The sequence below is a fragment of the Mus musculus genome, chromosome 15 (assembly GCF_000001635.26).
Source record: "Mus musculus strain C57BL/6J chromosome 15, GRCm38.p6 C57BL/6J".
NCBI classification, from domain to species: domain Eukaryota; kingdom Metazoa; phylum Chordata; class Mammalia; order Rodentia; family Muridae; genus Mus; species Mus musculus.
In genome coordinates this window covers 27,744,638-27,759,774 of record NC_000081.6, presented here as the reverse complement: position 1 = coordinate 27,759,774, position 15,137 = coordinate 27,744,638, and the positions used below count along the sequence as shown (strand labels likewise).

The 15,137-nt window shown below is 48.5% G+C and overlaps 1 protein-coding gene across 8 annotated transcripts in view; it reads left to right on the top strand.

The window, feature by feature from the left end:
• The window catches only part of Trio (triple functional domain (PTPRF interacting)), a 295,200-nt gene that overhangs the window by 266,074 nt on the left and 13,989 nt on the right, over positions 1–15,137 (top strand). For all 8 annotated transcript variants that reach the window (XR_001781509.2, XR_001781508.2, NM_001081302.1 and 5 more), the window contains exons 41-48: positions 1,366–1,435; positions 3,220–3,309; positions 4,545–4,637; positions 5,712–5,762; positions 5,986–6,063; positions 6,994–7,185; positions 9,819–9,996; positions 11,046–11,854. Coding sequence is in view for 6 of the 8 variants with exons in the window: in NM_001081302.1 (NP_001074771.1) it covers positions 1,366–1,435; positions 3,220–3,309; positions 4,545–4,637; positions 5,712–5,762; positions 5,986–6,063; positions 6,994–7,185; positions 9,819–9,996; positions 11,046–11,854 (1,561 nt within the window). In the remaining 2 variants the exon portion in view is untranslated. The remainder of the gene's footprint in view (positions 1–1,365; positions 1,436–3,219; positions 3,310–4,544; positions 4,638–5,711; positions 5,763–5,985; positions 6,064–6,993; positions 7,186–9,818; positions 9,997–11,045; positions 11,855–15,137) is intronic.

Genomic DNA, 15,137 nt, shown 5'->3' with positions numbered 1-15,137 from the left:
GCCTACCATCAGCTGTGGGTCTCCACACACATGTGCACAAACATACACTTGCACTCACACACACATATCCAACTAAACACATGTGAACATACACACATATCACACACATATACCCACATAAACAAAATGATAAAAACAAAAAACAAAAAAACCTGAGGTCATAGACCCACTTAGTTCTTAGGCCGGAGAACTCTGATTGGTCTCTGCTTCTCCCACCTTTTAAACTGAAATAGCATCCAGGTGTGGGAAGGTGTTACAATAAGGGCACTTCAGTGTAGCTTGCTCTTAACTCTCAGAAGAGAATATAAAAGCTTTGACCTCCTGGAAAGCTCTTCATTTGCACAATCAGTAGTTTCTGATTCACTAGAACTCACAGGTAAATGACTCGGCAACTCTAAACAGACCTCAATATATGCCTCTATGAAATACAGACTTAACAAGAGCATAGCCAGTTCAGAAAGGGGTACTTGGGGGAGTGAGATGGCTCAACAGGCAAAGGTGATTGCCACCAAGCCTGAGGACCTGAGTTCAATCCCAGAACCAACTCCAGTGAGTTGTCCTCCACTTGTATGCCATTGCATATGAGCATGAACACACAAACACATAGGAACAAATGTAAAAATAAAGGTGTGTAGGTGGGGGGTGTTCGGTGCTTTGATCTTAGCTTCTTCCAGGGCTTGTTCTTAAGCTGTGACAGGGAAAGGAAGAAAAGGACAAACCCCTGTGATGTCTGCTGAGATTGGATTCAGAGATGCTGTACATCAGAGCCCCTGCAGAGCCAAGGAGACATTAAAACCCTAGTGCTACAGAGCTCAGCACAGCTTTCAGAGAATAAGCGTGTAGGTGATAAGGTCAACACTCGTTCTAGACCAGAGCACCAGGGACACAGCTGTGCCGCTGCTGTCCTTTGATCCTTTATGAAACGGAAGTCTCTAACTACAACCCGACTTCAGGGACATTTGGGAACATTTCATAAAGCTGGCCCAGGGGAAATCACCCGGCTTGAGCTTCTAAAGTTTCTAAAGTTATCACTGAAATTCATAGATAAGAAGACTTGAGTTTTCAGAACTGAAAAGGACCTACTGTGTTGGAAATTTGTTTTCCTTCAGTATCTGGGCAGATGTTAGTGCATGTGTCCCTGAAAGAAATGGAGACAAGAAATATTATTTAAAGGAATGGAGGGGAAGTCTCTTCTTTCTTGGCTTTGTGCACTCTTTTTTTAAACTTTGTCCTAACCAATTCTTCTCTGCCTGGCTAATACTTGTGAAATGTGCTAGAGTCTTCTCAGCAGCCCCCCTCCACACTGACTGAGTCTACAATTAAGACGACAAGTTGGAAAGGGTTCTGATGTTCCTCTGTCTCCAGCTTTTTTTTAGGAGAGTTGGAGAAGTGCCTTGAAGATCCAGAAAAACTCGGATCCCTTTTTGTAAAGCACGTGAGTACAGAGACAGTGTTTATATCCTGTTGTGTTCTTGGCATCTCTAGTGACTTAAAGATGAGGTCTCTTGACACTTACAGGAAGATATACTGCCAGACATTTGTGGTGTGTCTTCCTCTGAGTTTACTTCCTTCCCAGTCCTAGGGGATTGCAGCAACACAGGTCAGAAGGCCCCAGAGCCAGACAGGCTTGACACAGTAACCTTGCAGATGTCAAAAGGCAAGCAAGCATTCAGTGATAATGTACCTGCCCATACCTGCAGTGGGCTTGATGTACTAGCCAGATACATATATATACATATGTGTGTATACATATATATAAGTGATAAGTATTCAAGTTATTTTAAGGAAAAAATCACTATATTTTTAAAAATAATGAGGCTTTTGTGGTTTTGCCTATTTTTAGTACTAGGCATAATAGAAGGTATAATTTCATATCTGCTTGTTGCACTCAGCACGTTATCAGGCTTTATTATTGTTGTTACTGTAAAGCACATGACAGACAAGACTTGAAGATGGGTGGATACCTTAAATATTCTCTTCAAGTAACTATAGACGGTTATCTTTGCCGTGTACCAACATTTGGTAAAGGCTAGTTTCTTACAGGCTGGTACAGCAGTCCCTGAAAGACTGTGTTAGATCTTCTCCCTGGTTATCTGTCTGTCCAGCTGAATGGCCTTTGGAGCTGTTTGCTCCAGGCACAGTTATGAGAATCTTGAACCGGGCAGTTGGAAGCTGGCTGCTGACCTGCCAGGTTCCTGCAGATGTTGGCAGTTCCTTGTATGTTATCCGCCATCAGACTTAGACTCACCACTGCTCCAGCAGGAGAGTCTCTAGGCGGTGTCTAGCTAAGGCACATATTTTCCAGAATTCTTTATATTTTTTTTTCTCCTCTTAAACTTTGGGTTTCCACTGTATGTCTGCACCGCCAGTAGTGTGTCTAGTCTTGAGATGACAAGCTTGCTTCATCTGTGCTCAAGAGAATTCCTACCAGCCTCTGGAGTAAGAAGAATTGCAGAGTGTCCATCATTCTGTCAGGTTCAGCTGGTGGTTCACAGCAAGCATGTCTGTGGAGCTTACATCAGTCACAAGTGCTTTTCCCCCAGGCAGTTACTAAAGAAGCAGAAGGGTTGTGTAGACCTCTGCCCCGACTCGAGAACACTAAAAGGATCTGTGTGCCGTATTGAGGTTTTAAGGGGATGAGTGACTTGTATTACGTCATCAGTGGCATCCAGAAGGGAAACTGGCATGTTCCACAGCAGGTTTGCAGTGGTGACAGATCCTTGCTGTGATGCCAGCCATTCCCCCCACTGTGGGCCCATGCCACGTTGGCACACGCATAGACACTGCAGGAGGGCAATGGTATCCTAGTGTTGTTTGAAAGAGATTTTTGACCTAAGAGAACCTCAGATAGGCCCCAGGGACCCTAAAGGGTCTGCATACATAGCTTTGAGAGCCTGTTGTCCCTTTTTTTCCTGCCATGGGATCTGAGATTATAAAGACAGTACTGGCAGCCTGGGCGCGATGGAAGTGTCTTCTTGAGTTGCCGTTGGTGTTGCTGGTACAGGCGAGTGAGGGATCAGGCCTGTACCAGGAGTGAGAGCAGAAGGCTGTTTCAGAGCCTCAGAGCCAGGGTGGCCAAATGCCCCGAATCTGGAGTGAGCTCCCCAGCGTGGCAGCTTTGCTTTAAGATGGCCCCTTTTCTGTGGGTGGTACTGTGTGCTCCGATGGTCTAGTGGAACTCTCAGTGCTTTAACCATCTGTTTGCCTTTTGCTTCCTAGGAGAGACGGTTGCACATGTACATAGTTTATTGTCAAAATAAGCCAAAGTCTGAGCACATTGTGTCCGAGTACATCGACACCTTTTTTGAGGTAAGACTCAGCGTGGGAACAAGTGGTTCCTGACTCTTGCTGCACTGTGATTGCTTGAATTTAGAGTGCCACGACATCTGGAGACAAAAGGATCTTCTCCAAACTGGCCTCAGAGATGAGGTTCCTAAAGCTTGCTTTGCAGTCTATAAGTCAGGGAAATGGGTGTGGATTCAGACTATAGTCACAGCATTTAGAAGACTGGGTGCTTAACAGTAAATGGTTTGAGCAGTTCTCACACCTGGGAACCCTGCGACAGGGTAGAAAATCACTAGGTTAAGGCTCCCTTGGGCTACATAGCAAGGTAAAGTTCACCCTGGATAACGTAACGAAACTCTATCTCAAAATAAAATAAATGACTTACAGAAATATTAAATGGCTCAGAGCAGAGTTCAGTGGAAAAGCGCTTTGTGCTAAGCCTACGGTCTTCAGTTCATCTACCTGTAATGCGTGGGAAGTGGCTCCAGACTTTTGTTTTGTTTTGGTGGTTGTGGTGGTTGTGGTTGTATGCCTGGTGCCAGTGGAAGTCAGACGAGGTCATTGGATTGCCTAGGGTTATGGCAGTTGGGCAGTATCTTAGGGTTTTACTGCTGTGAAGAGACACCATGGCCATAACCAAGGCAACTCTTATGAGGAAAACATTTAGTTGGGGCTGGCTTACAGGGTCAGAGGTTCTGCCCATTATAACCACGGTGAGATGCATGGTGGCATGGAAGCAGAGATGATGCTGGAGAAAGAGTTTGATATTGCAGGCAGAGAAAGGAGACTGCCACACTGGGCCTGGCTTGAGCTTATGGGACCTCAAAGCCTTCCTCCACAGTGACATCCATTCTAATAGTGCCATGCCCCATAAGTCGGGCATTCAAACACATGAGGCTGTGAAAGCCACTCCTATTCAAACCACCACAGGCAAATGGGCAATAATAAGCACGCAGTGGATGATGGGAACTGAACCGGGGTCCTCTTAAAGAGCAGCCAACACTCTCAACTGCTGAGCCATCTCTCTAGCCCTGCGGCCAGTCAGGCAGACAGAAAGAAGAAGCCTTCAAGTAAATAGACGTCTCTGAAAATCCACTCAGGAAGGTTCAACCCGAATGTTTAAATCCTGAGAGATGGGAAGCTTTTGTTGCCTTGGTTTCACAGGACTGCTGGAGTTATAATTATAAGGAACAAAATGTTGCCACTTCACAAACAACACCTGAGGTGGTTTGGTTTTGTTTTCCTCTTAAAATCCCCAGGACTTAAAGCAGCGCCTGGGCCACAGACTGCAGCTCACTGATCTGTTGATCAAACCGGTGCAGAGAATCATGAAGTACCAGCTGCTCCTGAAGGTGAGGGCTGAGGGGGGCAAGAGCAGAGTCGCTGGTCACTCTGCTCAGTGGGCGGGACTTCCCTCACCGCCCACACCTCCACCTGGTGGGAGACCGCTCTACTGCCTTCTTGCAGAGCTGCTTGCTATTTCTGGTTCCAAGTGTTTCAAAGTAACTCTTTACACTGTTCTTCAACAGTTCACTCCTCTCAAATTCTGAGCCAAGTTCTTGTTTGTCTGCCACATACCTTGGACTGCTAGTGATTTTTCTTCAGCTCTATCAACCTCATTTTTAAATATATGTATGTTTTATGTGTATGGGTGTTCTGCCTTCTTGTATGTCTGTACACCCCATATGCTTGGTGCCCCTGGAGGGCAGAAGAGGGTATTGGGTCCCGTGGGACTAGAATTGCAGATGGTTGTGAGCTGCTGTGTTCAGCTGAGCATCAAACTTAGGTCCCCTGGAAGAGCACCCCACTCTTAGCTGATGGGCCATCTCTACAGACCATAATCAGCCTAATTTTTTAATCTTCTAGGAATTTTTTTAAAAGATTTTATATTTTATTTTATTTTATGTGTTTGAGTGTTTTACCCCATGCATGCCTGTGTACCACATGTATGCCTGGAACCCATGGAGACCACAAAAGGGCGTGAGAACCCTTGAAGCCAGAATTACTAACAGGTGCCAGCCACAGTGTGGATGCTTGGTATCCCTGGATCCTCTTCAAGAGTGGCCGGTGCTCTTAACTGCTGAGCCATTCCTCCAGCCCGTCTTCTTAGAGTGTTAAGAGAACTAAACTTCGATTTTCCATATGGCCTAGCGAGAGCTACGGGTTACTTTAAGTTAGAAAGCACCACCAGGGATGACATCACATGAAACTTAGGGCCTGCACATGGAGAGAGGCCACAGCTATCTCAGAATAAACTGGGAAGCAAGGACAGCTTCACCATCAGGATGCCTTTGTGTGTGGTTCTGAGAGGAGGGAATGTGACTGTGAACGACCTGAACCAAAAGTGCCCACTGCAGGAAGGGCAGTTGGGGCCAGCTGCCCCCGCCCATCACTCTCACCACATCTCTCTCTTCGTTTCTTCACAGGACTTCCTCAAGTACTCAAAAAAAGCTAGCCTGGACACATCCGAATTAGAGGTACTTAGGGTTCTGTTGCTCTCTTGCAAACCCCCCCTGGCGTGGGGTCTGTTCCTGGGAGGGGCCACTGAGGGTGTGGGGTCTCTGATGTGTCTGTACTCCGCATCTGTACTCTGGAGGTGTGGAGGGAGAGAAACTTAAGCTGGAGGTGCAGTGGAAGGTGGGCACTGACGGGTTCCTGGGAGATGTGTGGACGCTAGCTCTGCTTTCTCTCCACCCACAGAAAGCTGTAGAAGTCATGTGCATCGTGCCGAAGCGCTGTAATGACATGATGAACGTCGGGCGGCTGCAGGGATTTGACGTAATGCATTGTTTATTGAGGGGCCCTCCGCTTCCCATCCCTTTCCTCTGTCCGGGGTTATTTCTATGCACATACATTCTTTCTTTCTTTCTTTCTTTCTTTCTTTCTTTCTTTCTTTCCTTCCTTCCTTCCTTCCTTCCTTCCTTTCTTTCTTTCTTTCTTTCTCTCTTTCTTTCTTTCCTTCCTTCCTTTCTTTCTTTTTTCCTTTCTCCCCTCTCACTCTCCAGTGTGACTAACTTTCTTTCCATCTTTTTTCGGGGCCTTTGATTTGCTTTGGGGAGCCTTCTTCTGCCTGCGGCCATTCGAGGTGAGGTGATCAGGGCCTTGCTTTGTCTCTGACAGCCTCTGCATCCTCTCCAGGCATCTAAAGCCACAAAAGCTAGGGATGGAGGCTCCTGCTTTCTCTCATCCCTGGGAGGCTGATTTCAGGACCACTGGGTTCTTGAGTCTAACCAACCTGTACAGGTTGCAAACTCTTTCTGTGTGCAAACTCAGACCAGAAGCTGTTCCTCCAGTTGAGAAGAAGGTGGGAGGTGCTTTAGCGTTCCTTGCCACCCGCTCACTGGAGCATTAAAGCTTAATGTCCCAAGCCTGTGTTTCTCAGACTGAAGCCCACAGTCTGAACTGTGGAGACTTCTGCTGACAAGTCGGGAGAGGGATGCTTGCTTTTTGTCAGAATCATCCCTAAAGAAGTCTGTTCTTGCCCTCTGCTTCTGAGGCCGCTGGTTTTACCCAGAGCTGACAAGACTTTTAACTTAAAGAATTGTTCTGCCTGGAGCTAGGAATTAATTCATCACAGTAAAAGAATAAGCTCTGCAGCTACTAGAAGAATGTGTCATTCTGTGGGAAGGAGCCAAAGGAAACAGATGATTGGTCACTGAGAATATAATGCCCCCCCCCTCTTCCCTCCCTCCCCTCTTCTTGTTTTAGGGTAAAATTGTTGCCCAGGGTAAACTGCTCTTACAGGACACATTCCTGGTCACAGATCAAGACGCAGGACTTCTGCCTCGATGCAAAGAGAGGCGGGTTTTCCTCTTTGAACAGATCGTCATATTCAGCGAACCACTTGATAAAAAAAAGGGCTTTTCCATGCCAGGATTTCTGTTCAAGAACAGTATCAAGGTAAATGCACGCCTGCGAGCTTCATGTGCCAGCACACATATCTGTCATGCTAAGAACTTTTGTGCTTACGGAGGCATTTCCAATGCTCGTTTTATTAAGTATTTACAAGACATTTTAGTACACTGTTGAATCTTAAAATTGCATCCTGCCTCTTTCTGCTTTCTGTACTCTGGAGCTGCTGTCTGCCACACTGTCAGACTTTATTTAATACCTATGTGACTATAGCCATTGGGTAGTATACATACCGCTGCCCTCTGGGAGACCGTGTAAAACTTAGCTTACAAGTCCAAGTCTCACCTTCAGAGTCTTGGCCTAGGGCCAAAGAAAAGAGCCAGCTAAGTGTCTCATTCTCTATTCAACAGAGGGATCCTGAGGGTTCTTCCAGTCACTGAGCGCCAGAGATGAGGCAGCTACCCTCTCTGCCCTAGGGTAGCTTGCCCTCTGGTGGCCGAAAAAGGTGAACAGACAGAAAATAGTTATATGAGTATGATCCTAAGTCTGTAAAGGAGGCAAATCAAGGGTGACAAAATGACAGAGAGGAGCCCCGAAGCCAGCAGGTGGTCCCTAGGAGATGTGTGCTTGCACCCCCAACTCCCCAAGCTCTTGCCATGTCTTCAGCTGTGCAGGAGAGTTCAGTAGGAAGATGTGTTCCTCTCTATGAGGGCCTCCTGTACAAACACTAGGGTCGTCATCACAGGTGCCGAGGAACTGCATACGCCCTTTGAGTCTGTTGGCTTCATGGTGTACTGGTGAGGCATGGCGCTCTCTCCTATGAAGCTCGCTGCTTGGACTGTCATACGGTCCAGTGGTTTCAAGTGCCTGCACCAGGGCAAGGTTGATCTGTGGGCACAGCCTTTGAGCCATGTGATCGTTTGCTCATGAGGGCCTATTGTAAAGGCTTCAGAGCCAGGCAAAAAAGAAGAGCTTCCATGGCCTGAAGTAACCCTTTGTCTCATGCCACCCTAGTGTTGGCTTCCTCCAAAGGCATGGCCGTATGCCGACCCACCCTTTAGAATTTCTGTTCACAAGTCTGTGGACAGACAGCCACCCCAGCACCTTAGAAGTTCTGTTGATGCATTATATTATGTCTCTGCTGCTTCTGTGAGGTGATTCTCTGTACTTTCATCATAACATCGGATACACTTGCATATCCGTTTTGATATTTGAGACTTTAATCTCTTTTTTAAATACATTTGCTTATTTTTATGTGCTGTGTCTGTGCTTGTGTGCCACAGAGTGTGAATGAAGTGAGGAGAATTCATGGGAATCTGTTCTCTCCCATCACAGGACCCCTGGGATCAAATTCAGGTCACTGAGCTTGGTGACAAGTGCCTTCACATGATGGGCCATCTTAATATGTGTTTACTTTGAGACAGGGCTTTTCTGTGTAGCCCTGGCTGTCCTGTAACTAAGTCTGTAGACCATACTAGCCTCAGACTCAGAGATCTGCCTGCCTCTGCCTCCCGAGTATGGGGATTATAGGCGTGTGCCACCCCTGCTTGGTGAGTTATTTTTGGAGAAGAATGAGTGCTGGCTAATTGCAGGAGAGGTTTTGAAATAATTACTAGGTAATTGTTTCAGCTATTAGTCAAGCCTTTTAACGGCCTTTGCACCTGAGACTTTAAATGGCTTTGAAATCCTTCCTGATAATGATTAAATACTCTTTACTGAAGCATTGCAGACAAAGTCTTTCTGGTTTCAGACCTTTTTGGTTTTTTAAGTTAAAAAATATTTACTATATACGTATACACACTGGCAACTTAGCAATGGTATCCAGGTATCTTTATGGGTGTACATGGTATATGCATTTGGGCACACATGCCACATTGCACATGTGGATGCGAGACAGAAAGCTCTGTGGAGTTGGTTCTCTCCTTTACATTTATGTGGGATGAAGTCAGGTTGTGCCGCAAGCCTTTTACCATGGAAACCATCTCTGCAGCCTTTGGCTCTAAGCACAAAGTGTGAGTGTGCCATGCTCACTTTACACAAATAGCCTAAAGGCACCTTATGCAGTAGTCTGTGAGCTCCTGTCTTCACGGTGGGTGGTCACTCAAGACCGAACAGGGTTTTAGGAATGCTTGACCTGTGATGGTGTCTGAGGCTAACAGAATTCAGCTAAAAAGTAGCTGTTGCCATGTCAATCAATATAGGATGAGATTCACTTCATACTTTTAATTTCTGTGGCAAAATGTATATAACATAATATCTGCCATTTTAAGTGTTTTCTAGGAACTGCTCATTGATATTAAGTACCTTTGTGTTGTGCCACTATCCTCAGACCCAGGAGTCCTTTCATCTTGCAAGAGTTAAACTCTCCACCCATTAAACACAACATCCCCACTGTCCCTTCCCAGTAACCCTTGACAATCCCATGCCTCTTTCTGCTTCCAGGATACCGTGTTTGTGGAGCTTCACATATCTATCCTTGTGAGGGAGCAAAGTTGGCATAGTTTTTCAAAAGTCTGACCATGTTGTTGCAGTGCATGTCAGAGCATCCTCCCTCTCGCATTAAAGCTGTGTACCAAAGGCCCCGCAGCAGGTGTATTCTGCCGACCAACCTCCAGTTAATTGGTGAATACTCAGGATGCCCGTGTCATAGCTGTTGTAAATAACGACTTGCTGTTTTAAAGGTGAGTTGCCTCTGCTTGGAGGAAAATGTGGAGAGCGATCCCTGTAAGTTCGCCCTGACGTCCAGGACGGGCGATGCCGTGGAGACTTTCGTTTTGCATTCATCCAGTCCAAGCGTCCGGCAAACGTGGATCCATGAGATCAACCAAATCTTAGAAAACCAGCGCAACTTTTTAAACGGTGATGTACCCTTACTGGCTGTGTCTTCTTTCTCTAAGGCACATGTTTCTGTGTCTCAGGGCTCTGCATTACATATTGGTAGCAACAGAGCTTACTGTCTGCTATAGGAAGCTGAGGCACAGTGGGCTGATAATTTGTCTAGAATGTCACAGGGTTTTGGTGGCAGTCAGGGTTTGGAGTGGCCACTCCACCTTCATTGAGCGTTCCTCGAGATGCATTGTTACATTCTGCCATGCGTAGGTGACACAATAGAAAAGGAGGTGACACAGTAGGAAGAAGAAGTTTGAGGCGATCCTGAGGATATGGCACGGATCAAAAATGCCAGAATCACTGGCAAGTGCATTATATACCCAATTAAAAAGCACGTCATGGGTACATGCAATTGTGCACACCTGTTATCTTAGCACTCAAGAAGCCAAAAGCGAGGCCTGCCTGGGCTATATAGCAAGACTCTGCCTGTAGACAGACAGAATGACAGACAGACAGAGACTTGTCCCTCCAGGGATTCAAGCGCAGCTGAAAAGCCAGCAGCAGTTATCTTTCGGCTCCTCCTATCTGCAATAGTCCCGTGACGGTCAGCTCCCACTCTTTCGTTAACTTGGTGGGTAACGAAGAAAATACACTTGAGAGTTAAATACGTATTGAATCAGCCCTCCCTGCGACCTTTCCTGCATATGCACGTTCTGTTTCTAAGTCCAGACCACAGAAATGTTGCAATGTCCCCGTCTCAGTAAAACCCTCTGCAGGACATTCTAAAGTCAGGAACAGAGACCTTAAGTAGGTGGCACCGTTGGCCGATAGTAATCTGCCTGGCATTTGCCCCAGGCTGCCGTCTAGCTCACTGACCTGACCGACAAATTATGTTGACCCCTAGGGTAGGAGTAGGCTCCTATGACCATAAGCATTTGCCTGAATTAGTTCACTGACTCTCACGCCCTTCTGGTTGTGTGTGGCCTTGGTTGTGTGTGTCCTTTTTAAACAAACAAACACACTCTGGAATTTTCTTGGTGTCCTATCTGACTTTCTTCTGTTGAATTGCTTGCTTACAGCCTTGACATCACCCATCGAGTACCAGAGGAACCATAGTGGGGGCGGCGGCAGTGGCAGCGGGGGCAGCAGCGGCGGGGGCGGGGGCAGCGGCGGCAGCGGGGCCTCCAGCGGAGGCAGCAGCAGCCATGGCAGTGGCCCCAGCAGCTGTAGCAGTGGCCCCAGCTCGAGCAGGAGCAGGCCCTCCAGGATCCCACAGCCTGTCAGACACCACCCCCCCATGCTGGTCTCCTCTGCAGCCTCAAGCCAGGCAGAGGCAGACAAGATGTCAGGTATGTCTGCTCCCAGCCCCTCACTGCCTACCCCCAGCAGCAGCCTGGCCCTTGAGGCCAGCCTTGGCCAGCCCAGCAGGCTCCCCCTGAGTGGAGACTCCGAAGGTCATGAGCGAGAAACAGAACCCATTCCCAAGATGAAGGTGATGGAGAGCCCCCGGAAGGCCCCGGGGAGTACTTCCGGTACAAGCCAAGACGGAAACACCAAGGATGCCCGGGGAAACCTGGGCTCACTGCCTCTGGGCAAGACTAGACCTGGGGCCGTCTCACCGCTGAACTCTCCTCTCTCCACTACGTTCCCTTCTCCTTTTGGCAAGGAGGCCTTTCCTCCCAGCAGCCCCTTGCAGAAGGGGGGCTCCTTCTGGAGCTCCATTCCTGCTTCCCCTGCCAGCCGGCCAAGCTCCTTCACCTTCCCGGGGGACAGTGACTCCCTCCAGCGACAGACGCACCGCCATGCAGCCCCCAGCAAGGACACAGACCGCATGAGCACGTGCTCCTCGGCCAGCGAGCAGTCCGTGCAGTCCACTCAGAGCAACGGGGTAAGAGTGCCAGGGAGCCTGCGCCCGTCCACCCCACCGCCTCTGTCCCGCCAGCTCTTCTAAACCTCCGTACTAACTCCAGCTCTCCAGCACTGTGCAGCAGTGACCGCCTTCTCCAGCTCTCCTGTGCATTGTCTGAGTAGACACGTCCGTGGCCTCTGTGTGTACACTCGCGTCCGTGCCCTGTGGGGCTGCGCTGGCACCCAGCCACCAAACGAATGCAGCCACCTCTAACCCTCTCGGGACCACGGACAGCGCCTGCTCTCCTCTCTACTAACCTGCTTCTCGCTTTATTCCTGTCTCCCTGTTACAAGAGAGCGCACCATTAATCTCCTCAATGCAGCATCTTTAAGTCTCCAGTTTCTGACCAGCAAAGCATCTTGGGACTTGCTCTTTGGGCCCTGCCACCTCGCTCACTTTTTTTTCCCGCTTTTTGGAGGGGTCTTTTCCTCTGTTCTCTACTACTCACAATGAAATGTGTAACTTCTAAGCTTCTTGCTCATTGCTTAGTTTCACTCTTTTACACCATAAGTTGTCTTCGCTGCTTTTTTTTTTTTTTTTTTTGAGTCATCTGATGAAAAAAAAATTTTTTTTCCTCAAGAAAACTTCCAACATCAACTCAAAGCAAAATAAGATGTCATTAGGGAACAGGAATCTACCCAGTGGAAAAGTTCTTTCTGCCCCAAGTCTCCTGGAGAGACACTGGCCCAGGCACCTTGACACCCAACTTCTCCAGAGATGGCTGGGCCTCAGGCCTCCAGGGAGGATGTGGGGGCAGTTCGAGTGCTTCTGCACTGGGGTCCCGGCTCATTTTGTGGTCACTTGCATTGTGTTCTCAGGCTGAAGGGTGTCTCTGCTGGGCTCCCCCCACGCTGTGGCCTCCTCACTGTCCTCCAGCTATCTCCTACAGGGCAAGTGACCTGGCCCGTAACACTCCTAAAGGCATGCGTGAGTGCACAGAACTGTTCTAACGAGTGTATGTTTGATCGCTTTATAAATTTTTAAATACATTTCCCTAAAAGGGTCTGTGTCTCTCATTGTATATATATTTATACATAAAATCTAGCTTTTGCATGTCTCTTTCCTCTGGACTTCTATTAATCCCTCATTCAGACTCTTGATCTTCTTTTTGTTGTTAAGTATTTTGATTAACTCAGCCTTCCTCTTTATTTGTGGAAGAAATTAAGAAGTGGGCTTTGATTCGTTTATTTACACCTGTTTGACCACTAAGGGGTTAAGTAGGTGTCTGATGGTGGGCACTCCCGTGTCCTTGCTATGGACTCTCCATTCCGTGGGAAATGGAGAGAGCAAGGGAGCTTCCAGCTAATTGGGAAACGCTAGGTGGGAGGACAACCCCCTGACCAGTGGTCTGCTCGGTCACCAGGCCTGGTCTCAGCACTGTGATCCATACGGAATGGGCCTGCTGACATCTCCTACATCCCCGAACCTGTACACGTTTCTAGTACGCAGAGAGCAGCTTTCAGGTCTGGGTCTCCAAGTGAGTAACTGCTCTAGCACAGGAGCTGGGCCTGGCTCCACCCAGAAGAAGGCATGGTGCATCACACTGGCCAGAGTCCGTTACATCGGGGAGTGGCCTTTCTGCCTCTTACTGCTGCTCTTGTAGAAGGTAGCTTGGAAAAGGAAGTTGACAGGCTGGGTTTTAGTCAGCTTGCCTCACATCAGGGTAGGTAGGGATAGGAAATGTCCTCTGGCCCTCTTCCTGTCTCTGGCTGCAAGGGGCCATTGGAGTGCTAAGTTGCTAGCGGGTCCGCAAGGCCTCCTTCCCTGGGACCACCTCTGAGGGACTGTTCTAGATTATAGACAGGCCTCTGTGTCTGACCTCTGGGGGTATCCTTCCTCATGCTCCAGATGGTACCTTCTGCTGAATTCTGCTGAGGTCAGGGCAGGGTGCAAACAGATGGCCCCGAGCTGACTGGGTGACCCTGTCGGCTGGGCCACTGATAGACTTTCCCTCCCACCACCATGAGCACGCATTAGAGTCAGCCAGAGCCCCGCCTCCCTGTCACTGGCTGGGTGGCCTGTGCACACTTATCACCCTACTCTGGGGGGGGGGGGGGGCAGATAGATAGATGGCCATGCTCTACGAATAGCATGGAGGTTGTGGGAATTGAGGAAGGCCCATTTGAAATATCTGGTGTCCATTCAGACCAGAAGTGACAGGAGCTGTGATTGTTGCAAATCAGTCCAGTTATAGATACCGCCCACGGTGATGCCCTAACCGTGGAAGCTATGGCATAGAACAGGGTAGGATATATTTCTCGCACATTTGCCTCGGCCATCCCAAAACTGCTAGGTCCCGCCATCTAAATCAAAATACTAAGGTCCACACTGAAATTCCACAGGGAACACACATGGCACCTCTGAACTGAAGGGTCACAGGCAGGAAGTGGGCACCATGGGGGTGGGGCAGGGGGAGGGGGGAACAAGAGCAAACCGCCTCATGACCACGAGCGGCAGGCAGCTCTTCCATGTCCTCGGCAGCTCTCATGCACAGCCTGTCCATTCAACGCCCAGTAACTGGCGTGTTGGCTTCCCTTCCCACCCATGGCCTCACAGAGAAGAGCAGGTGGGTCTTGTGTCCCCTCAGCCGTCTCAGAACAGTGGTCAGCTGTCTGCTCCAGCAGGTTCTGACATACTCAATAGGCCAGGACTGCAAAGGGTGGCTGGACCAGGCGATCTCTCCCACTCAGTGATCCAGAGTACATAACAGGCCTTTGAAATGCTGACTTCCATAAATAGCTTGCAGCAACAGTGTAAACACTCACAGACATCAGGGCCTGGAAGCCACTCCCAATGAGGGACTCTGGAGAGATAGCTCTCTCTCTCGCTCACCTGTCTTCTTTCCTGGAACAGTAGGTCACCAGTCAGGTGAGACCATGGGACAGGTGACTGCCATTTGTGTTCTGTTCATTCAGTTCGTGTGCCCAGCTGGAGACCTTAAGGAACCAACTTAGTTTTACTTTTTGCAATCTTGTTGCATTGACTGAGTTACTGAACAGGCGTTGCAGGCCAACCACCCCTCAGTCACTGACCAAAGAAACTGGATGCTCTTGAGGCCTCTGGAGACAAAGGTCTCTTCCACAAAGCTTGAAGGCAGCTGTGTGACGTTCTGCCGTATGTTCCCATAACAAGAGCAACATGAAGACCCTTGAGGCAAGTTCAGTCAAGACAGCATCCGCTGAGGGACATAAAGGAGATGGAGCAGCCGTCCCTAAGAGTAGAGTGTTAGGGATCAGCCTTTCAGATGTTCCCTGTTCTTGGT